The 24,200-nt window shown below is 40.7% G+C and overlaps 1 protein-coding gene across 1 annotated transcript in view; it reads left to right on the top strand.

The window, feature by feature from the left end:
* STPG2 (sperm tail PG-rich repeat containing 2) overlaps window positions 1-24,200 on the top strand; it is a 2,086,618-nt gene that overhangs the window by 621,032 nt on the left and 1,441,386 nt on the right. The window contains exon 8 of the mRNA XM_069238264.1: window positions 15,675-15,828. Within this exon, the coding sequence (XP_069094365.1) occupies window positions 15,675-15,828 (154 nt within the window). The remainder of the gene's footprint in view (window positions 1-15,674; window positions 15,829-24,200) is intronic.

Raw genomic sequence — 24,200 nt, 5'->3', positions numbered from 1 at the left:
GTGGGCCAAATCATAAAAATGAAGCAGATGTCCAGTTATACATTTTCTGTTCCACTCTTGATGTATGTTTACTTTCATGAATGTATTATCCAAAATTATGAAAGTAATCAAGACATTTCTCTCTGACTTGTTAGAGAACATGCTTTTCATGAGTTAAATCATAATTATGTTTAAGCAATGGTAATTTCTTTATCAAGTTGTAAATATATGTAATATTTAGACAAACGAAAACCAATTGAATAGCGTTTTTCCTAAATTTACCCATCCTGGAATAGTATAATCTCTACAGACCAGAGACCTGCTTCATACAGAAGGAAAAGTGATAAATATGAGAGCTATATCTCCACCTTCAACAGCAACTTTCATGGGTTTGGTCAGTGCAATTGTCTTTTTTGTTATTGCATAGAAATTTTAATAGATTGAATCCAAACATATAAATATATACACAGCATGTTTAAAATAAAGCATTCATAATAAACATAAAGCACTGGGTACAGGCATCCTGTTAAATTAATAAAGTATAATCTATCTTGACAAAAATAATGATGACTAATTATTAATTAAAGAAGAACACTTGTCTTTATTAAAAGATAGATTGATTTTAATAACAGTGTTAAAATAATTCATATACCAGCAATCAAGATATTGTATCTTATCAGAACTCTAACAAAACTAGGTATCCCTAAATGTACATTCAAAGCAGAGTATTAAAAATAATATTTTAGTCTAATGTGATTTAATTTGATATCTGGGGATCTTGAAAAATGAGGTAATTTCAAATCAAAAATGATTAACAGATGATTCAAGATTAAATGTGGATTAAAATATTTTCTGAATAAACCTTTAATAGCTTCAGCATTTACATCAATCCCCTTAATTTGGATAACATAAAATACATTTTGAAAGAGAAAGTGGATAGTGTTACAAGGTGCCTTCTTACAGGTGAAAATAAAGTACAAAATACCAGTAAGATTTGGTTCTCATGAAAATTTATGGGTGTAAACCTATGTTTACAAGTCAAAATGGCTTAGCTTCCGGTTGTTGTTTACGCACAAAAGGACATTTAGTGAATGACTTTTAATGGAATTTGTATAATTGTAGGCCACTGCTACATACCATTATGCAGTAGTAAGCCCCAAGTAGGGGGCTGGATCAAAGGGTGGTTTGCCCTGAATATTTGTGAACGCCCACAAACTTGTGATTGTGGGTTTACCAATCCTTTCCCATTCGGGAGTTGCTCAGAATTTCCTCCAGAAATGGGCTTTAATAAATCTTCTATGGTGGGAAAGAAAAGTGAATATCCTCAGACCTTATGTATGGTGGATGGGGAGGGGTTTATCCATGGGGACTATTGTTTTCCCTGTTGAGTTAAAAGCAAAACAGAAATATTGCAATTGCACAATGGGGCTGCCATCTTCCAATGTGGTATTGTACTGTGTGAACAATTCTGCATTAATAATATATAATCTTTCAAAAAGGTTACATAATATTGCAGGTAGTACTCCTAGAATCCTGAGCTTTCCAGACAAATTCCAAAACATAGTAAACTTGCACCCATTCGTAGGATTTGGATTTACTACTGTTTTATGAATCAGGCTCAGATGTACAAGGCTAATTACATAACATGCTTACCATGCTGACGCCTTTTAGTTCAGAGCTAAAATAATGATAACATCTCAAATTAAATAACCCAATAATTTTACCAAAGGCATTTTGAGATATAATGGTATGGTAGTGAGAGACTGCTTCAACAACAGTGCCCTTAAATTGATACTGAAAAACATTGCCATTCTCGATCTATCTCTGGGATATTTATAAAGCAGTCACCTTTGTAGAAGGTTTCCAGAGCTATTGATTGAGATATTGAAGCTACATAGATAAGTGCACTCAGTGGAGGTAAGCATCAAAAAGCTATATCTTTATGTTTTTCTAAACCTGTGAGGGGCTGAGTCTTCTCTGAGATCTAAAGAGAGGGCTTTCCAAGGCCTGGGTCCCTGAATGTGAACAGATCTGACAAAGCAGAACTTCAGGACATTTAATTGTAATATGGCTGCCAAGCATACGTTGCACTCTGGAATATTTTTAGAAACCTTATCTGCCAGGAGCACACATGACGTTGTGAAAATTATCCAGTGCATTACACATACTACCATATAGGAAATTATTCTATGAACTGAAAACCAATGTAGTTGCCTGATTTTGGATACAATAGGTTAAAACATGTTAAGACAAAATAACTCAGCCAGTTATATTTGTACAAATTAAAGACTATTAAATGTTTTACCCACAAATCACAAATATCCTGCATTACAAAATTCACAAGCATGAGTGCACACATGCATGTATCACCATGCGTGAAAATGTCAAAAAATATAGACTACATCTCAAACCACAAAGTTTCTGGGAGCAAGCTTTGGAGACTACAGAGACATGGGGAGTCAGGGATAAATCAGAATCAGTTTAGTCTATTAGCTTCCTAACATCCTTCGGTGGAAAAGGACATATAGCCATTATAGAGAGACAATTTGCATTCATCTACCATTCTGAAGTGTTGATGGGAGTGATTCCACTCTCCACCTCTGCATGTTCACAGAGAAGGATAAGCCTAAGTTATGTAGCAGATGAGCTCGAGGGGTTATATAGTGGTTGATTAAAAGGAGGAATAAGACAGAGCACTGCATAAGATGCTGTCTTGAACGTTGAAGTGAATGTCCCATGTTGGGTCATTTGTTTGTGGTCTGATATAAAAGAGATGATCTATTTAAGTACAGTGCCCTAGTAGTTAGTCATAAGGTATAAAAAACCCAGGTGACCAACACTACTGACATCCGTAATAGATAATAGCTTATCTAAGACCAGACGTAAGACAACCTTTATCAGTTTTTATTAGATGATGGGATATATTTACTCAAAAGGTGGTGCGGGCAGCTGCCCTGCACCACAGGAAGAGGGCAGAAATGCACCGTATTGACAAAATACGGTGCATTTCTGTCCTTTTCCCCTGTGCTGGTGCCCTTTTTACAGCCTAGTGCCAATGCAGGCACCCTTGCACCATCTTGCAAGGGTGCTTGCGTTGCATGCAGGATTGTTTTCGTGCAGGAAGGTGCCCCTTCCTGCACAAAAACAATCCATGGAGGTGTATTCCTTCGCAGAATGCAGCATACGTAGAAAGAGGGAAAAACGAGGACAAATAAAGATAGTTCTCCTCGTTGCCCCTGCTCTAGGAAGGCGTAAGATTTTGATGCATTCCCAGGTTTACATTGCCTTGTAAATCTGGGAATGCGTTAAAACCCATGGGTGTTGTGTGGTAAAACCCACTGCAAGGTCCATAGAACGCACCCCTGACGCAATGTAAGGCAACGCAGTGACTTGGGCTGTATTGCCTTACACCCAGGTGTGGCTCCTCCCATATGGTGGAGGAGCGTGGCCCCCCGCCAGCAGCAGCAGCTGTAGACTACGTTTATTATGGTTTTATTGTAAAAGGGGCGTGGACACAGGCAATGACAAGCATGGAGGGGGAGTGCACAGCACTCCCCTCACTGTCCATGTATGTTTGGCCGGCCGTCTCGTGCCTGCCAAACACACCTGTGCACTGTGCTCTCTCCAACCGGCACTGTGTCGCCGGGTTGGAGACAGCAGGCAGAGACCCCCACTGTCCCTCGAAGCGCCCTGGCTTGGTGCTCCGGCCAGTCCGAACGCTGCTGTCATGCTGACAGCAGCATGACAGCAGCGTTCAGATTGGCTGCAGGACAGGCTGGGAACCTGCAGCTGCAGTGGAGGCAGAGGAGTGGCGCAGTGGCGATGGCGTCGGCAGCGGGGAATCAGATAAGTGTTTTTTTAATTCATTTTTCTCCCCCACCACGCGCTGCCCCACCCATCGTATATGCCACGAGCTGCTCCTGCTTACACCATATCTACAAGGCCATGAAAAGCCAAGCAAAGTGGCTTTGCTTGGCCTCGTAGATATGGGTTTGCACTGTGCGCCGCCAGCGCATCCAAAAAAGTGATGCGCCAGCGGCGCAAGGGGCTTGTAAATATGCCCATTAATGTCGTACACATTTGTGTCATTTTTTGGAACACAAAATTTCAATTTAATAATTTGCTGTTTGGACACTTCAAAAAAGTAAATTTAATGTCACCTAGTCAGGGACAGTGTCTCCACAGTTTCTCATTGTATTAATAAAATCTTTTAGATTTATATTTTCCAAAACAGAAAAATTCAATGTAGCACAATTATGTTTAATTAGCGTACGCTTATTTCTGATGTTTTAAATGATTAGCCATTATGTTGCCCTTCTTATTTTTGCCAAGCTGTAGCTTTGATGTAGCAATTTCATTCAATGCTGTTTTCACTGATAAGGCCTAACAACCTCTCTGAGCATTTAGAAGTATAATATATGTTTACTAAGGATTAAAGTTGCTTAATTAGAGAAGGAATGGGAGACATTACAAGCAGGTTCTTTATAGCAACATACATTAGTAAAGCTATCAATGCTGATTTTTATATGCGTTCCAATTACTGGATACTGCTTTGTGTCCAGGTTCGATTATACAAAGTGTTCTTTTGTAAAGGCAATGAGCCTTTACTAGATATAGCAACAGGCAGGAGATTGTTGTTAAATCTCCATTTTGCATTATATCTACTGTTTACGTTATGAGCAAATACAGGATCAGATATCACGATAGAAACAATTTCAAATTTAATTATATTAGCAGATGTGAATTTACTGGTAAAAATCAATTTTACATAATGAATGCTGAGAGGCAGAGAAAATGTATATTCTTGAGAATCACAATTGCAAATTCTCCATAAATCATAAAGTGGTATATAATTTATACCATTAAAAATGCACTATGGGCGATATCTTGGAAAATCTTTACATTTTAATTAGAAACAATAAGTTTAGAATGTGGCACAAAACATTCTGCCACTTAATAGGATTCCCAGTACATTTTGAGTTTAATGACAGACTAGTAAACAGAAATCCTTACTAAAATTGTAACCAACAAGATACTACAAATAAGTAGCACTGATTTGAAAATAGTTGGATAGTATATTTCAAGTAAAGGATGTTGCATAGATGAAAGAAGAAACTTTTAATTCCAAAGTAGAAAAGATAAAACGTAGTAATTGCAGACAGTCTTGTAGGTCCAGTGATAGGATTACGGAAGATAATACGAAAGATAACAGAGAAAAAGGATTAAATATTAGAAAGATAAGTAGAAAATAAAGTAAAGTAAAAAGAAACTGGAGAACACACAAGGCCAATTGACATACAGGCATCTAAACCATAACCAACAGATTTATTGTTAATAACAAGGGATTGAGTAAAAAAAGACTAGTATCAAGTGGAATCTGCTTGAAAGGTGTCCATCTCTACCACCTATGTTGTTTTATATAATGAAGTAGCTTCACATGGTTACCAAATGAATCACATCTTTCATAATGTGTAGTCTTGAAAGTGCTTGGGTGTTTAATACTGGATCTTATGTTATTCATTTTAAAGTAGGCTTCCTTGCCAGGAATTATTTTTTCACAAACAGCTGTATATCTGGCAAGATCCTGAGACAAGTCGCCAAGTGAGGATGGTTATTTTTTCACATGCACTGTTTAAGTGCTGTGCATTAGATCAGCATATTTCAGGGAGATAATAATAAGAATACCTATAGGGCTTGCATATTTGTTGCTTGAGGTTGGGTTCTTTGCAAGATTATGTGCTCTCTATACACTTTTAGATGAAACCATTCTAAGACCAACTATTAATGGTATGAATGATTTCCAGAAGGTCAAAAGTCATCACCTTCAGAGATGCTGTAAAGTCCCACATTGCTATGCCCATTTCAATTCCCCATCTTCTCTGCTTTTTTGTTACTACTGATACTTCTGAATTCATACTAATGATTCCATCAGATACATGATGCGGATCACTAAATCTTTGTTCACCATCCGCAGTGCTCTTTTACATGGCCACCCATCTATCAACTCTTCGCTGTAGCTCTTTATTAGTGGCATCCACAAATGATTGAAGACCCATAACGTAATTGAGTGTTTTGTCCAACACAGGGGTTTGATGTTGATTCCACTGGGGCTTAATACTCGTTCTTCACTCCTAGATTTTGGACCAGAGACTGACCAGTGAAATGGAGGTTCATATTAGTGAGTTAGTGACAAGGAGAAACACCAATTAGGTCCTCGATGCCTGACACAACAGGTGGCCTGGTAGTAAATACTGTACACTAATAAAAATATCCTGCTCAAAGGTGGAGTAGCATACCGTCAGCTTTAGACTTTAAAAATAATTAACGGCATCCCTAGGATGTCTTAGATCATATTTACATACGAGAGCAATTTCTTTTAAACTTCGTCATTTGTTAGCAATACAACAACCAAAATCAAACAGTGCTGCAGTCTAGTGTCACACATTATCAGAAGCATTGTACGTGGTTTAGAACCATCAGGTCTTCAATTCTGAGTCATGGCTAGGGAAAGGAAAAAGATCTGACCTTAGTCACATCCATCATTCATGGCATTTGCACCTGTTCCTAGGGGGAGGTAAAAAGATCCTGGCCCTCCTACATCATTACCCATTTTCACCATCCTCCCTTCTCCCCCCGTCCCAACCCTTGCTAAGCATTGCTATGCAGTGGGTACTTGAAGTTCCACCAAGGGCTGACTAAGTGTGAGGAATCTGCTGCCTGTCGTACCAAATTTATCATCTCTGCCCACAGTCCAAGGCCCCTTTATGCGTTCTCATCAGGCCCCTTTACGCGTTCTCATCTGTGCATACATTTTGCAGTTGCTGTTCCTCAGCCACCACCCACTCTTCCAGGTCTGCCCTCCACCTCTTTACACAGGTGGAAACCCAAGCAAGCCAATGAATAACACTTCTTCGTCTGGCCAGGAGCAGCCCTAGGGATGCAAATTCAAAGCACATTTTTGAACTTTGCTTCGGAAGTGGTACCAATCCCAGCAAGCAGTGCAGGACAGTTAAAGTGAGCTGCAATCTCATTATCCTACTGAGATTATCCACCACCCATTTTGCAGAAGTCTTGTACACCATGGTATTCACAGCTCCTGTGCAATAATGTCACCAGCCCCCACTTGCAACGCAAGAAGTTCTCCAAATCTGACAGCAATATTACAGAATGATTATAAATATATCTCATTAAACACAAATATATGACTATAACAACAGTAAATTTCCAGGACCATTAAGGATGGCACATGAGCAAACTTGAGGACAAGCAACATCATACTATCTGACAGATTGACCAGCAGCTTGTCACATCTTCAATAACAGTCATGAGCGGTATAACATGGAAGCAAAGGAGAACTGAATATTGAGATGCAGAGATTTCACAAGGTAGATGCAGATTATTTTCATAGGGGCACTTGTGAATAATGTGTAGAGCAAAACATATCAATATGTTTTCAACCAAAACATGCATTGGTCATTGCAAGAAGAGATTTCTCCAGAAATGAAAACAAGCAAATTGTTAACATTGCATGAGGGCGTGAAGTAACAGTTGACAGACAAGACAGTTAAAAGTAATCCTGAACACACCCACTAATTGTACTATTATAGCCAAAAGCGTTAATTATCACTGAGTGCATCAATTCCTTCACACAAACACAGTCCGCACAGAGAATAAATGCAGGCGCAGAAAGGAGCAAGCAAGTCTATCAGTATGCATACCACGGCTGTCGGCAATCCAGATAAATCATTTAATAAATTCCGGCAATACTCAGGTGCCTGAAGTATGGTATAAGGTTGCCCCTATGCTGAGGAATGTTTGGAGATTTGCATACTTTCTCCTTAAATGCAGAGATGACTCCACACCCGACAAAGCTTTCAAGTGCAAAATGGTGGCTTAAACTTGAGGCTGCAGTTCAAATGCAGAATAAAACATAAATAAACTAGTTGTTCTTCAGTAAAATAGAGACATCTCCAGTATGGTACATTACAGTACTATTCACATTGATTTGCTATTAGCCTTGAGTAGAGATGAGTGGTTCTAGGGAGCTGGTAGGAGTACTAGGACCTTCCTTGAAGATAGGGCTATGGGTCTTTTGGGCACATATGTAGGTTTATGACCATACTGTGGCTGGTGTACCCAGCTATGTCCATTTCACAATAGAGGTTGAGGTGAGAAGGCTGTGTGCATGTTTTCATTTACAGTTTAAACTTTGGGCCCCTTAACTATTTCTTCTGACTTTTGGCTTAAATGTCTTTGGTGACAGTGTGTCAGCTTAAACTGTTCCTCTTTTTTTGTTGCATACTGTTTTCTAATCTTTGTCACATGGACTGTTTCTATTGGCTCCGGGGACATGTTACACAACCGGAAGTGCCCTCTGCAGTGGTGTTGTATAGGTGTTACTGTTGTTGTAGTTCAGCTGTCACAGCATGAGCTCTGCTCGTGCTGTGACGTCTGCTGCATGCGTACATCATTAGGTTCTCTGCAGCAGCACGTTCTGTTTATTTTCAATAGCGTGTGTTGTCTCTGATGAGAATCTCGTGAGTTTCAGTTTGTTTCCTGGTTGTTGAAGCTGATGGCTCGTGTGCAGGCAACATGTTGTATTTTGAATGGCACAACCGGTTTTGAAAATGTAAGTGTGACATCGGTTGGCCAGTTTTCTCCTTGTTACCTGTGCTCATGTCATGCTGGTTGTGAGCTCCTATTTTGAGGCAAATTAAAGAACTTTTTCACAGGAATCCTGCTTGGCCAGCCTCAATTTATTTCTATTTCAAGGCACTTGCAACATTTGGCGACGAGTTTTCTTAATTTTTTCGGTTTGCCTTAAGTTTATTGGAGCTCACAACTGCATCGTTCCTTGTTCTAAGTAATTAATGAACGGAATCGTTTTTTGAGGACACATCTTGTTTGCTGAGTTGCAGTTGGTTTTGTTCCTGCTGTTGACTTTCAGAACAGCCTGTCGTGTGAAATCCGGGAGTTCTCTGCAACAAACTGAAGTCTGTTTACCTTTCAACCTTTCTTGGATGGTTCCTGGTGTTTCCTACTGGATTGCTCTGTTTGCTGTTTTCTCGTGGCTGTGAAGTGACACCTGAATGTAACATTTTCTTATCAGCCCTTGAACCTTTCTGAGTTGTCCATGCAGTGTTAATTCTTTCACTGACAAGCATCCTTGTAGCACAACTCATTTCTGGTCTGTTGGAACTTCTGGAAAGGACTCTTTATTCCAGTGTTAATTACAGCTTCAAGATTCAACACAGTGATGAGCACAGCATCCTGTTGGTAACTGTTTATGTGCTTGCACCACGGTGACAGGCACACCTTTAGCAACTTCAAGTTTTAAAAGACTTCTATATCAGTAGTGTTATATTCAGTGCCATGAAATTTGGTTTGTGTTTAATTTTGACATTTTAGTTTTACAATGTTTGCAATTTAAAATTATCACAGAGTGGCTATTGGTTGGGTCTTAAAGGGAACGAAAAATAGAATTTCTAGCTAGAATGTCGTATGAATCTGCTTCTAACTTGGCTACTATTGCTCCATTCCTACAATGTCCTGGAAAACCTCATGTTAAATGGCCTATTTGGTTACGTTCATTTGAGAACTATCTAGTTGCTGTAGGTGCTGATGGTTTTCCACCTAAGCGTAAAGCTGCCATTTTATTTAGTCACCTGGGGCAAGAAGGCCAACAAGTGTTTGATAATTTACCCAAAGTTATTCCATCTGAAGAAGCGGGTGGTGATTGGAATGAATTTGCAGAAGCTATTGCACGTCTCCAACGTAAATTTTGCGAAGAACCAAGTGTCTTGTTAGAAAGGTTTAATTTTTTTTAAAAAAAACAGGCAGCAGATGAGTCTGTGGAGGATTTTATTTCAGTGTTGAGATCTTTAGCTGTCACATGCAATTTTGGGTCTGCATTAGATACGTATTTGCGTGATCAATTTGTTTACAGTTGCTATTCCAAGAAGATTCAAGAGAGATTATTAAGTTGCAGGGATCCTTCATTAAGTGAGGTGCTGATGTTAGCTAAAAGTATTGAACGCTCTATTGTTTCAACTCAGGTAATAACTCAAGAATATACCAAATCATCTTCAGTGCTGGTAAATTCAGTTAATGAAGGAGAGCATGTGGATTATGTTGGTCTCAAGCGAAGGAATGTTAAGCCTTTTGTTAAAAAAACGAATCAATATTGTTTTAGGTGTGGTTCTAAATCACATTTGAGCAATTTTGCGCAATGTCCTGCTATAGGTAAACGCTGCACTAACTGCAAAAAGGTAGGACATTTTTACAGTGTTTGTAAAAGCAGTAAAAATGTAAAAGTACATAGCATTGAAGTAACAGAAGACGAGGATTTATTGAGTTTATCTAATATGGTACTGAACTTAGATACTGGCACTTGTAAAAGTGAAGTAATCAAAGACCCTGTTTGCCAAGTTCTTTTAGGCAATATGATTTCTATCAATATGACATGTGATTCAGGGGCACCCATCACAATAATTTCAGACACTTTGTTTAACTTTCATTGGAAAGGTAAAGTGATATTAAGTAAACCAGATGTACACCCTAAAGCTTATGGGGATCAAGATATTGATCTGTTGGGATATTTTGAAGAACAAATCACTTGTTTGGGAAACAGTATTTGTACTAAAGTGTATGTGGCTATTAAAGGAAGGAATATTGTAGGTTGGCGGGATTTAGCCAAGTTAGGCCTCATGCTTGTGCCTGGAGCAGATTTGCCTGTGAGGATATGTAACATTCCTGTATCCATGGTCCAAGTTCAGGAGAAAAGTTCAGTAAAAGAGATTTGTGACGCTTACCCTGAGCTCTTTAGTCACTCTATTGGTTGTTTTAAAAATTACACACACACTATTAGGTTAAAAAAGAATGCAATTCCAGTAATTCATAAAGTTCGCCCTGTACCCTTTACCATCAGAGCAGAATTAAAAAGGTTATTGGACCAAATGGTAAATGAGGGTATCATTAAACAGGCAGAATCTTCTGAGTGGGTCAGTCCCATTGTGATCGTTCGGAAAAAGGATGGGGACATAAGACTCTGTGCTGACCTTCGCACATTAAATAAAAACATTGTTGTTGAATGTCACCCATTGCCCAAGTTGCAAGACTTGTTAGCTAACATTGGTCATGCACGTTTTTTCTCACTATTAGATCTTAAATCAGCGTATCATCAAATTCCGCTCGATCAGGTGTCACAAAATCTCACCACTTTTATAACACCATTTGGTGCTTTCAAGTTTACAAGGCTACCTTTTGGCCTGGCTTCAGCTGCCAGTGTCTTCCAAAGGTTGATGGACACAGTATTGGAGGGTATAGAAGGAGTTCAAGCTTTTCAAGATGACGTACTCATCTTTGCAGAAACTTTGAATGAGCACAATAGAATTTTAACCAGGGTTTTTGATAAATTTAGGGAATTTGGAGTTACTCTTCGGTCTGATAAATGCAAATTAAATGTGCAAAATTTTGACTATTTGGGTCACATGGTTACCCCAAATGGTATTTCTCCCAAATATTCATTAATTAAAGCTATTCAGGATGCAAAGCCTCCCAGGGATAAGGATACCTTGAGATCTTTCCTGGGCTTAAGTGAGTATTATTCACGCTTTGTGAAGGGATATGCATATATTGTGCAGCCATTAAGGAACTTGTTAAAAAAAGGCGCCAAATATATTTGGTCTGATGAGGTTGAGGAAGCATTTCAGAATGTCAAGAGATTGATAATATCAGCTCCAGCATTATCATCTTTTGTTTCTGGAAAGAAATGTATAATTACTGTGGATGCCAGTCAAGTTGGTCTGGGAGCTGTACTATCGCAACGGATTGAAGGCAAGGAAAACACTATTGCTTTTGCTTCACGTGCACTGAATTTGGCAGAGTCACATTATAGTACAATTGAACGTGAAGCACTAGCATGTTCATGGGCAGTGGAAAGATTTAAAAACTATATCTGGGGCACACAATTTGACATGTTTACGGATCACAAGCCGTTAATTCATCTCTTGAATGGAAATGGAACGGGGAAAGCGTTGTCACGTCTAGTGAGATTGATTTCAAGGTTGCATGAATTTGATTTTGTTTTGAAATATATCCCTGGAGGTAAGAACGTTAGAGCAGATTGTTTGTCAAGGTTACCAGTTTCGGATGAAGTTGTACTAAATTCGGAAGAAGAATGCGTGGTGGCATCTATAGAGGACATTTTACATAATACTGGGTTACTTTCGCATGAAAAATGGATAGAGGCTTCTAACAATGATCCTATTTTTTCTAAGGTCACAACTTATATGAAGGACGGATGGCCTCGTGAGAGAAATGTGGAGATGTCATTACGTCCCTATATTCAAGTGTCTGAAGAACTATCATTGGTGTCTGGTGTATTAATGCGTGCTGACTTGTGTGTCCCTCCAAGTTCTTTAAGGGAACTACTAATTGAAGAAGCACATAAAGGGCATTTGGGCATAAGTAGCACCTGTAAAGCTCTCAAACAATTTTATTGGTGGCCAGCAATGGAATCCCAAGTGGCCACTTATATTGGTGCCTGTGCTACTTGTCTGGTCTCAGATAAACATTGGAAGTTGCAGGAGACACCTCTACACAACACTCCTTATCCTGATATGGCATGGGAAAAAGTGGCAATAGACATTGCAGGCCCTTTTGAGTTGCTTCCATCTAGTCAAAGGTATATGATGGTTTTAATTGATTATTTTTCTAAATGGGTGTATATTGATTTTGCTACAAATCCAAATACGGACACTGTAATCACATTTTTGCAGAAGATATTCAATATTGAAGGTGCACCAAATGAAATAGTAACAGATAATGGTACACATTTCACTTCACACAAAATGTATGAGTTTTTATCTCAGCATCACATGAAGCATAATAAAGTGGCTCTTTATTCCCCTTCATCAAACGGTTTAGTGGAGCGTATGAACAAATTCTTAAAGGAAGGTGTTCAAACCGCTTTAGGGATGGGTCAGGATGTTAAAATGTTTTTAAAAGAGAAAATTTGGTCATATTTAACCACTCCTCACAGTACTACTGGCGTTTGTCCTTTTGTGTTATTACGCAAAAGGTTGCCCAGATTTAATATGTTACCTGATTGGATTAGAAATTTGAACAAAGACAAATTTGAGGATTTATCTAAAGTGGAAAGTTCAGTGATTAAAAAACAAAATCGAACAAAAGAACTGTTTGACAAGAAATTTAGAGTTAAATTAGTGGATGTTCAGGTTGGAGATTGGGTTTTAGTGAGAGTACCGTCTAGGGTTAAAAAGGGAAGTTCTAAATTTTCCTTACCTGCCCAGGTTGAGAAAATTTCTAAAGGTTCTGTGTTTTTGTGGAACAAAGGTTGGTGGAGCAAGAGAGACATTGTTAAAATTTCTAAAGAGCAAGCAAAGAAAATATTGTTCGTCAGATCAAGAACAACAAATCAAGAATATAATTTTGTGGGTGATCAACAACTTATGAATTTCTCTCAAGTTGATTTGAGTAGGCCAACCTTGGAAACACAATTGACGGAAGGTTCAGAAGTTTTGGGTCCGTGTGATGAGGAGAGTGCCTCTTCTAGGCAATCATTACATCAACCTTCTTCAACAGTGAAAAGTAGAAATTCTTGCAATGCGTCTATGCCTGTCAAATTTCAGGACTATTATGTCTCTTAGCTTTAATGCTTTAAGTTATAAGTTCTGCACTGGCTTCTTAGTAATTGGGTAAATGTAATGACAATATGTATATATGTTTATGTTTATGTAGTCATTGATTTATTTTATTTTAATATTTTTTCTTTTGTATTAAAAGGGGGGGGTGTTGTATAGGTGTTACTGTTGTTGTAGTTCAGCTGTCACAGCATGAGCTCTGCTCGTGCTGTGACGTCTGCTGCATGCTTACATCATTAGGTTCTCTGCAGCAGCACGTTCTGTTTATTTTCAATAGCGTGTGTTGTCTCTGATGAGAATCTCGTGAGTTTCAGTTTGTTTCCTGGTTGTTGAAGCTGATGGCTCGTGTGCAGGCAACATGTTGTATTTTGAATGGCACAACCGGTTTTGAAAATGTAAGTGTGACATCGGTTGGCCAGTTTTCTCCTTGTTACCTGTGCTCATGTCATGCTGGTTGTGAGCTCCTATTTTGAGGCAAATTAAAGAACTTTTTCACAGGAATCCTGCTTGGCCAGCCTCAATTTATTTCTATTTCAAGGCACTTGCAACACTTCCTTGAAGATAGGGCTATGGGTCTTTTGGGCACATATGTAGGTTTATGACCATACTGTGGCTGGTGTACCCAGCTATGTCCATTTCACAATAGAGGTTGAGGTGAGAAGGCTGTGTGCATGTTTTCATTTACAGTTTAAACTTTGGGCCCCTTAACTATTTCTTCTGACTTTTGGCTTAAATGTCTTTGGTGACAGTGTGTCAGCTTAAACTGTTCCTCTTTTTTTGTTGCATACTGTTTTCTAATCTTTGTCACATGGACTGTTTCTATTGGCTCCGGGGACATGTTACACAACCGGAAGTGCCCTCTGCAGTGGTCTCCTTTTCTTCTTCAGTGACTACATTTACCTCACCCAACTGAGTTTGTTTTCTAGAACTGAGACTGTTATTTGCCTCTGGTCCCATGCGTTGCTTTCAGTTTTGGTTAAAGAGAATGGAAAGCTCTTTGTTGCATGCAGAAAAGGGGTTGGATAGGCTATGGTAACTATTGATGTATGGGGCAATGTGATTTTAGGATAATAGAAGTGGAAAGGAGGGAGCGCAGAAGGAGCGCAGAAGGGTGCAGATGCAGTAATGGAATATAAAGAAAAACTAGAAGCCTCCTTCAGACCACACGATATTACAAGCAGTAGTAAACTGTATACTGCACAAGGCTGGGAGACGTATTGCAGTTCCTTAATTTTTCCTGGTGGTGCAGTGTCTCCTGGGATTAGCCAAGTGTAGGAAAGTGGTATCTTCTGCATGCTTCGAACCCTTTACTGTTGACCCTGCAACTTGCAGCAGTTCTTTCACTACAACAGATGTTGTGTATGGTGCCTATTCTGTCACAATCAGCATCAGAAAAATAGATGGCTTCTACTACCTACACACCTTATGTTATTGTTTGTTAGTCACTTCTCATATCTGGTCACTCTCCTTGGGTGGACCGATATCTATAAGAGGGGCAGTGCTTAATTTGAGCCGGTGGTTGCCGGTGGGGACCACAGCACATATTTTTGAGCACCGGACCTCATTTTTTCTGATCGGACATTTCCCGAGAACAAAGGATGGAAAACACACACAACCGGAAAAAAGGATGAAGAGAAAGATGGAAAAGTGGTACCAAGGGCGAAAGCAGGGGCTTGTAGGAGTGAGCTAAAGGTGGACGGCGTGTCTTGCAGTGGATTAGAGGCCTGTGGTGCATTCAGGGCTACACAGCCATGCCATCCAGCATGCCCACGTTTAATTGCACCAGCCGTGGACTTCTGAGTAAGGTTTCCAACACTAGTACTCTTTCTCTTACAAATTAAGAACTGAAGAGGGGTCATTATTTGTTTCAAAGTGGGTTTCCTCTCATGTGTAAAATATTAAATTACAACACTAACTTAGCTTACTTCTTTTCACTGGGATAACATTGTTAATTTTATGATCTGCTGAGAAAACGCGAGAAAAGCTAATGAAAACTACAAGTAAATAATCTCTTGTCCTTTGCTTTCCTAGAGGTTTGTACCCACAGTATCTGCCACCCCTGCTCCCGGCGCATACAACGAAGTGCGCACAGCCTTCCAGACTTCGCAGAAAGCATCGGCACTGGCCCCGTTCGGTAAAACGGCTGCACGATTCACTCAGGAATCCAGGGTGGCAAAGACGCCAGGTTTGCACATATTTTATTGATCTAACAGAGACGTTTTTATTTCAAATCTTTATATAGAACATTTTCCAAAGATGTATAAAAGAGAAGTATTTGCTGCTTGTGCTTAGTAGAACAAGGTACAGTATCACATGGATTGAGAGTAGGGCATTAAGGGACAGATGTACAAAACTTTTTTACGGTCATAAACGGGAGATCCTCTGAATCGGCCGGGACGACCCTCTGAATGGACCCAATCACGAAAACTCATTTTGACATGAATGAATCCCAGATTACAAATATATATTGATTCGCTATGTAGAAGGGGCGTGTATACGTATTCTTCCCAAATACCGAATCTGAATGGAATGTATTAATGTTCTCTGACAGAATTCTGGTCGCATAACATTAATATTTTGCCAACAATTTGAAGAAGATGGTAACCCATTTGCAAATGAGAAGACGCTTTCCCCTTTGAGAATGTTAAAATAAATATTTTTTAAGACCATGTTTCATTTTTGTATTTTTTAAACGCATCCCATTTGCCTTTTTAGGTAAATGGCCTGCATTTTTTTTTTTAAAAGATTGCTTTATTAAAAAGCAGTCACAAACAGGATCGTCTGCTGACTCCAGCAGGCCACCGTACCTGTGATCATGGTGATTCCTAAAGGGTCATGAATTTCAACCTACCTCACTAATATTCATGAGGTAGGTCGATTTGCATCCTACTAGGAATCGCTTTTTGGGAATACAAAAATTCAAACATTAGGAATACCGATTTAAGTAGGAGATAATCGCAATTAGGAAATGTGTAGTCCTAATGCTTGTAAATCTGGCCTGTAGACCCTTAAATGCCATTTATTGACACAAGACACAATAAAACATGTAACATAAAGTATTCAGACAAAAAACACACCGCTCCCACCTACCTACCTCCCTAAAAGACAACAAATATCAGGGGAAGAGAGGTGGCTGGGGGATTTCTCTAGGGTCACAGAGCCGCTTTTAACATTCTTCTTTCTGACTAGTGTTTGTCCTGGTGAAGGCTCATCAAGAATGAAGCAGGAAGGAAAAAGGGATAAAGCTGGGTGGTGGTGGGTGGTAGCAAAGGGCTCAAGCTCTTCAGGAGCACACCGCAATAAGAAGGAGAAAGTATGCTTTGCCTGCCTGCAGAAAAGAAAACAAAATTGCTGACTAGTTGTTTTATTTTACGGAGCATCCTTTGAAAAAAAATAATTTCATGGTCTCTTTAATATTTCTTCCCCTGATAGACATCACGGTCCTCTAATCTACTTTAACCGTGATTACGAGTTGATGGCTTAATACTGGCCCCTGTGCAAACAGAGGTTTGTGAAGGAGCAGAGTTCAGAGATGTGCAGTGATTGATTATCACAGCTCCACTGGTTTCTCCGGACAGATTTTGCCAGGTCAAACCTGATAGAATATATAGGGTTTAAAAGTCCAGGTAAACATGCGGAATTAGGTGTGTTAAATACCGATTCCTCATGTTGCACCTTATTTCTAAGTGAAAAACTGGGAGGTATCTATTGCACTGGTGAAATATCTACCATAGGGTACGGATATTTACTTTGTGCATCGCTTTTTTCAAGGTGGACCTCTGCAGCAAGTATGGACAAAGGAGTAGCAATAGCTCTAGATCTGTGGACCGTGGAGAGGTCTGCTTAACCAAGGTGGGAGCTGAAACACCTACCATATCCTGATCAGAGGGTAAAGATAGACACATGATGGGCAGAAGATCTCGTCATCCCCTTCCCTGCCCTTTATTGAACATGGGCATATATCCCCACATGATCAAATGGACAAGCCACAGGAACCCAATAATATAAACCTCAATCCTAACTTTCAACAACACAGCACTCGGATAACTGTCTCAGGTGTTGTGATACACTATCTCTGACTGCTAGTCTACCCGAGCCCTTAGGCCTATTTAATGTGTATACGTCTCCAGAGATAGCAACCAAATTGAACCCGACTCTTCCTCCACTGATGAACATTTAGTTCTGATCCCCCAAGGAAAATTATAAACATTCTTTTAAACCACAGTAAATTAAGCCTATTCTCAAAGCATCGAAGAAACCCTAAATGCATGTAGTTAACAAGCGCTGCTTGATGTTAGAAGTAAAGCACGTTATTATGGGGAGGGAATTTTAAATTGCCCTTATTCCAGAAACTTGGCTAGATGAGGTCTCTGGGCCTAGCCTAAAGAATTACTTGCCACTTTGCAATGACATCCTGAGGGCAAATAGACCTAAAGGGAAAGGAGGAAGGGCTGCAATAATATACAGGTTTACCTTGAAACTCAGAGCTGCTAATAAGTGTAGAGAGGGTTTGTTTGAACATATCCTGGAACCACATGTTAACTAAAAGACCACCAAACAATCCACAAATTTTTGGTATGGATTTATGAGAACATTCTCTTAATCCACTTTTGACTAACATGCTCATAGTAAAGATTTTTGTTTCTGATATGCAGATCCAGAGGATAAGCTAATTTATGAAAATGAATGTACTCTCCAGGACCCATGCTTTAACCAAATTGCGAACAGGCCGACACACTCTAGAGGTCACATTCTAAACAGGATTCTCAGAAACAACCCTCTAGTGCAGTGGTTCTTAACCTGTGGTCAGGGAACCCGTTGGGGTGTGCGACTCCGCAGAAAATTAAATAAAAGTAACCGATTAATAAAGTGAATATGAATAAAGAAGCAAAATGTAAAATTGCACATTTTAAAATGTTCTGTAAATGTGAAGGAATTTGAAACTGGAGGCTAAAAATGAAGTTAGCATCCTCAGATTGATTCCTCGGAGCAGTGGAACTGCATCAAACAGAATATAGCACACATGATGAGTGGCCTCAATTGAATTTAGAAAAGCTTCATACTGTTCATTAAAATTAAAATTTAGATTTCTTTATGTTTGTTCATGAGTTAAATAAAATATTTAATAATTTGTATATTTGTTTGATGAATGCCTGTTTCTGTATATTTTGTGTGCTATTTTGCCGTTCAAATCCTTGAAAGTTCTTGGCTCAGGTCCTCTGTTTATAGTAAGAACTCAGTGGGGGTCCCTGGATTCCTATAACAATTAAGTGAAAATGTTAAGAACCACTGCTGTAGTGCAAGCAGTTGCTATAGTTTGCCTGGGTTGAACCATAAGGCATTCCTGTTAACACTGACCCCTTCACCATGTATGATCTCAAACTATTTCAACGAGGAGTGCAGAACCTATGATAAGTTTAATACAGTCATCTTGCAGGAATACCTTGATTTCCTGGAAGTCACAGCAAATTCCAATCTGACAGTTAAATGACATGTTGACAAAGTAGGTCCCATCAAATTAAGCGGATACAAAAAAGGCCTAAATATGTCTGTATGTATGTATTAAGTATTTATAAAGCGCATTCCGGCCCGAGGGCATCGAATCGCTAACTGGGTGAGGCTATGTCCGCTGGAGGGGAGACTCCAAGTCTTATCTCGGGAAGAGCCAGGTCTTAACCAGTCTCCTAAATGTCAGATAATTATGTTTTTGCCTTAGTTCCAGTGGAAGTGAGTTCCAGATTTTAGCAGCTGCTATAGTGAACGCTCTGTCGCCCCACTTCGCCTTTTTGGTACGGGGAGTTTGAATTGGATAGGCGGTGGCAGATCGCAACAACCTTTTAGGTTTGTACCATTGCAGCTTAGTGGTCAGGGCCTTAGGCCCAATCCCATGGACGGCATTGTGAGTAATGCAGAGGGCCTTGAAAGAGATCCGTTGGGCCACCGGAAGCCAGTGTAGGTTTTTGAGGCACTTCTTAGCAGAGGCTGCGCGTGGCAGCTTCAGTAGAAGCCTAGCAGCAGTGTTCTGCATCAACTGCAGCTTATTTAGTGATACTTTATCCAGGTTGAGCAGTAGCACATTCCCATAGTCCAATCTGGAAATTACCAGAGCTAAAGTAGCAGTAATTCTACAAGATTGTGGAATAAAAGGAAAAACCTTTTTTTTATTTCTTCAGAGTCCACATGCAGGTTTTGATTATCTGATTAACCTGGGGTTTAAAGGACAGTTGATCGTCAAACAGTAATCCTAAATTCCTAGAGGTAGACCCTGGCACAGGAAGAGTGCCACACTCTTTGGGCCACCACATGGAAGACCAGTATTCCCTCTTGATCCCAAAGCATAGGATCTCATTTTTTTCACAATTCAATTTTAGCCAATTGGCCTTCATCCAGCTGTTCACTGCTATCATGCAGGCGTTAAAGCGGATCACCACTTCCTCCATGTCTTTGTTTATCGGGATGAGAATCTGAGTATCATCTGCATAGGAATTTGGGATAAAACCGAAAGAGCAGATTAGCTCTGCCAGTGGTGCCACGTACACGTTGAATAGCGTCGGGCTGAGAGAAGAGCCCTGAGGGACCCCGCTCGGCAGGAGGTAGGCAGGGGATCTAAAATCACCACTGCTGACTGAGGCCCATCTATCTGATAGAAAAGACTCAATCAGCTTGAGAGCTTGATCTCTAATACCTGCCTGATGTAAACGTTCTAACAGGATGTGTGGGGCAATGGTGTCAAATGCTGCTGACAGGTCTAATAAAACCAAGAAGACCCCCTGCCCCTCATCAACCAACCTGTGTATGGTATCGGATGATGCAATGAGAGCTGATTCAGTACTATGGGATTTCCGAAAGCCATGTTGCGAGCTGTCCAGGCCCCCTGAGGCTAACAGGAAATCGACTAGTTCTTTCTTGATATATTTTTCCAGAATTTTGGCCACATAAGGGAGCAGGGCTATTGGGCGTAGATTAGTCAGATCATCAGGTTTACCTGTTTCCTTCTTTTTTAAGGTAATAATAATGGTTTCTTTCCATGCCTTAGGATATAGACCAGTCATAAGGACCTACTGAAAAATGGGGGCCAGCATGGATGGCACCCGCTCTGGTACTAATTGGAGGATGGCGGGGGGACAGGGATCCAATGGAGAGCCTGATTTGCATTCCAAAAGCAGCTTGCAAATGATCTCTTGTGATGGCATTTTGAACCTAGAAAGTAAATAAGGCTTATCTGGAGCCCCATTAAGTGCCACCACAGGGAGCAGAGGCATAGCTGTCCAGGGAGGAGAATTCACCTGTTCCTTGTCCGAGATGAAACTAGAGTAAATGTTAAGAATTTTACATTCAAAGAATTTGGCTATTTTGTTACAGAAATCTTGGGAGTTCTCTATTTTAGATGTGCCTAAGGGAGTAGTGAGAACATTAATAGTCCTAAATAGCTCTCTGGAAGAGTTAGCTGCCTCCCTAATTTTAAGTGTAAAATAGTCCGATTTAGCTACCAGACAAGCTTCTTTATAAGTGTTTAGGGCTAATTTTAAATCCGCTCTCTCATTGTCCCTAGGATTCAATTTCCAGCAACGCTCCTTCTGTCGGTATTTCCTCTGTAAAATTTTGAGGTCCCGAGAGAACCATGGTTGACTGGGTTTTTTCCTAGTGCGTGGAGCAGAAGCCCTCGCCGGCACTAATGAGTCCATTGCCAGCGCGATGCCCTGATTGAACCTGGCAAGCAATGGCAGAGTAAATGCCTTCGGATCGTTCCAGCTCTGCATTAATACAGTTTCCAAAGGTTCTGCCTTAATACTTTTCCAAGGTCTTAGTAGTTTTTTCGGGGGAATGGGTGTCGGAGGTAGCTGTCTAACCAAATGTTTGAACGTTAGGAGCGAGTGGTCAGTCCAATCTAACGGGGTCGTTAAAAGAATAAGTTCCCCCTCGGGACGGGTAAAAATCCCATCAAGGGTATGGCCAGCTCTATGAGTGGCCAACCCATCCTTTAGGACCTAGTCCAAAGCCCCCATAAGGATAAGAAATTCAATAACCAGCGGGTCGCTCGTATCATCAAAATGGATATTAAAATCTCCTAAGATGATTGCTTTAGGGGCCATGATAAGGGGTTCCAACAGGAAGGTCCATGTAGAGAGGAACTTAGTGAGGGGACCAGGGGGGCGATAAATTAGCAGGCCCTCAGAGACCAAGGAATTGCCATAGAGAAGTTTAAAGGCCATAGTTTCACAGACCTCTGACGAGTAACTTGTGCTATTCCAAATGCAGGTGAGATCAGACCTGCAGATAATAGCCAGGCCTCCTCCTCTGCCCGTGTGCCTGTCTACCCTATAAAAGGAGAAGCCGATGGGAGCTGCCTCAATGAAGTCAGGATCCGAGTCTGGCCTCGCCCAAGTTTCTGTTAAGAAGAGACAGTCTATATTGAGGGTGGAGATGAGTTCACTGATTTCAAATTTATGTTTGGGGAGGGATCTGGCATAAATGAGGGCAAAAGAGCCCACAGCTCTAAAGTCCCTTATGCCTCCTCCAGAAGCATGTTCTAAGTTGTTACCTCCTTCTTCCCGGGCTCCCTGGATTCTCTGTTTTCCCACCATAAGTGGTATAGGCGCCGTCCAGTTGCACTGCGCGCACCTCCAAGCATAGAAAATGCCAGGGATAAGTGTGTGCGTGCACCAGGGGCCCGCAAAGTTTTTAAGTTCAGAGATGGTGTACCTGTTCCTTCTAGAGCAAGGTGTTTAGGTCCCTGGCCCTCCGGCCCGTTCTGGCGCAGACGGGCTAAGGCGCGCGCCAGCGGCGTGCCCGCTGCGCGCGTCCGCTGTGCGGCCGTGTTGCTGCCCTCATTTATCCCCCCTTATCAGAAGAGGCAGATCAACTAGACCGCTAACCGCGGTCCCTGCCGGGAAACAGGAAGTGGGCTCTAACAGGCCCAAACTTCCTGCAAAAACGGGTCCAAAAACAAAAAAGGACCTCTGGCGAAAAAGTGTACCCCAACAGCCCTCAGGGGAGCGTCAACAAGGTAAAGAGACTGCCCACTAAAATGTTTAGCTAAAAAGTGAAAAACACGTTAAAATAAAATGTCTTAAAAACCGGCCCCTCGGTATTTTAGAAAATGAGTGTACACAGATTCAGTTCAACAGTAATTATAATCGTTAAAATGCAGCAAGTATTATAAAAAATTAATGGAATTAATGAAAACGGCATTAAAAACACGGACACGCGCTCACCTCAATCTGCGCGGCCGTGTTGCTGCCCTCATTTATCCCCCCTTATCAGAAGAGGCAGATCAACTAGACCGCTAACCGCGGTCCCTGCCGGGAAACAGGAAGTGGGCTCTAACAGGCCCAAACTTCCTGCAAAAACGGGTCCAAAAACTAAAAAGGACCTCCGGCGAAAAAGTGTACCCCAACAGCCCTCAGGGGAGCGTCAACAAGGTAAAGAGACTGCCCACTAAAATGTTTAGCTAAAAAGTGAAAAACACGTTAAAATAAAATGGCTTAAAAACCGGCCCCTCGGTATTTTAGAAAATGAGTGTACACAGATTCAGTTCAACAGTAATTATAATCGTTAAAATGCAGCAAGTATTATAAAAAAATAATGGAATTAATGAAAACGGCATTAAAAACACGGACCCGCGCTCACCTCAATCCGCGCGGCCGTGTTGCTGCCCTCATTTATCCCCCCTTATCAGAAGAGTCAGATCAACTAGACCGCTAACTGCGGTCCCTGCCGGGAAACAGGAAGTGGGCTCTAACAGGCCCAAACTTCCTGCAAAAACGGGTCCAAAAACTAAAAAGGACATTCAGCGAAAAAGTGTACCCCAACAGCCCTCAGGGGAGCGTCAACAAGGTAAAGAGACTGCCCACTAAAATGTTTAGCTAAAAAGTGAAAAACACGTTAAAATAAAATGTCTTAAAAACCGGCCCCTCAGTATTTTAGAAAATGAGTGTACACAGATTCAGTTCAACAGTAATTATAATCGTTAAAATGCAGCAAGTATTATAAAAAATTAATGGAATTAATGAAAACGGCATTAAAAACACGGACACGCGCTCACCTCAATCTGCGTGGCCATGTTGCTGCCCTCATTTATCCCCCCTTATCAGAAGAGGCAGATCAACTAGACCGCTAACCGCGGTCCCTGCCGGGAAACAGGAAGTGGGCTCTAACAGTCCCAAACTTCCTGCAAAAACGGGTCCAAAAACTAAAAAGGACATCCGGCGAAAATGTGTACCCCAACAGCCCTCAGGGGAGCGTCAACAAGGTAAAGAGACTGCCCACTAAAATGTTTAGCTAAAAAGTGAAAAACACGTTAAAATAAAATGTCTTAAAAACCGGCCCCTCGGTATTTTAGAAAATGAGTGTACACCGATTCAGTTCAACAGTAATTATAATCGTTAAAATGCAGCAAGTATTATAAAAAATTAATGGAATTAATGAAAACGGCATTAAAAACACGGACACGCACTCACCTCAATCTGCGTGGCCATGTTGCTGCCCTCATTTATCCCCCCTTATCAGAAGAGGCAGATCAACTAGACCGCTAACCGCGGTCCCTGCCGGGAAACA

The sequence above is a fragment of the Pleurodeles waltl genome, chromosome 1_2, assembly GCF_031143425.1.
Source record: "Pleurodeles waltl isolate 20211129_DDA chromosome 1_2, aPleWal1.hap1.20221129, whole genome shotgun sequence".
Classification (NCBI taxonomy): Eukaryota; Metazoa; Chordata; class Amphibia; order Caudata; family Salamandridae; genus Pleurodeles; species Pleurodeles waltl.
The sequence above is the reverse complement of the archived record's forward strand: the minus strand, read 5'-3'. Positions and strand labels throughout refer to the sequence as shown.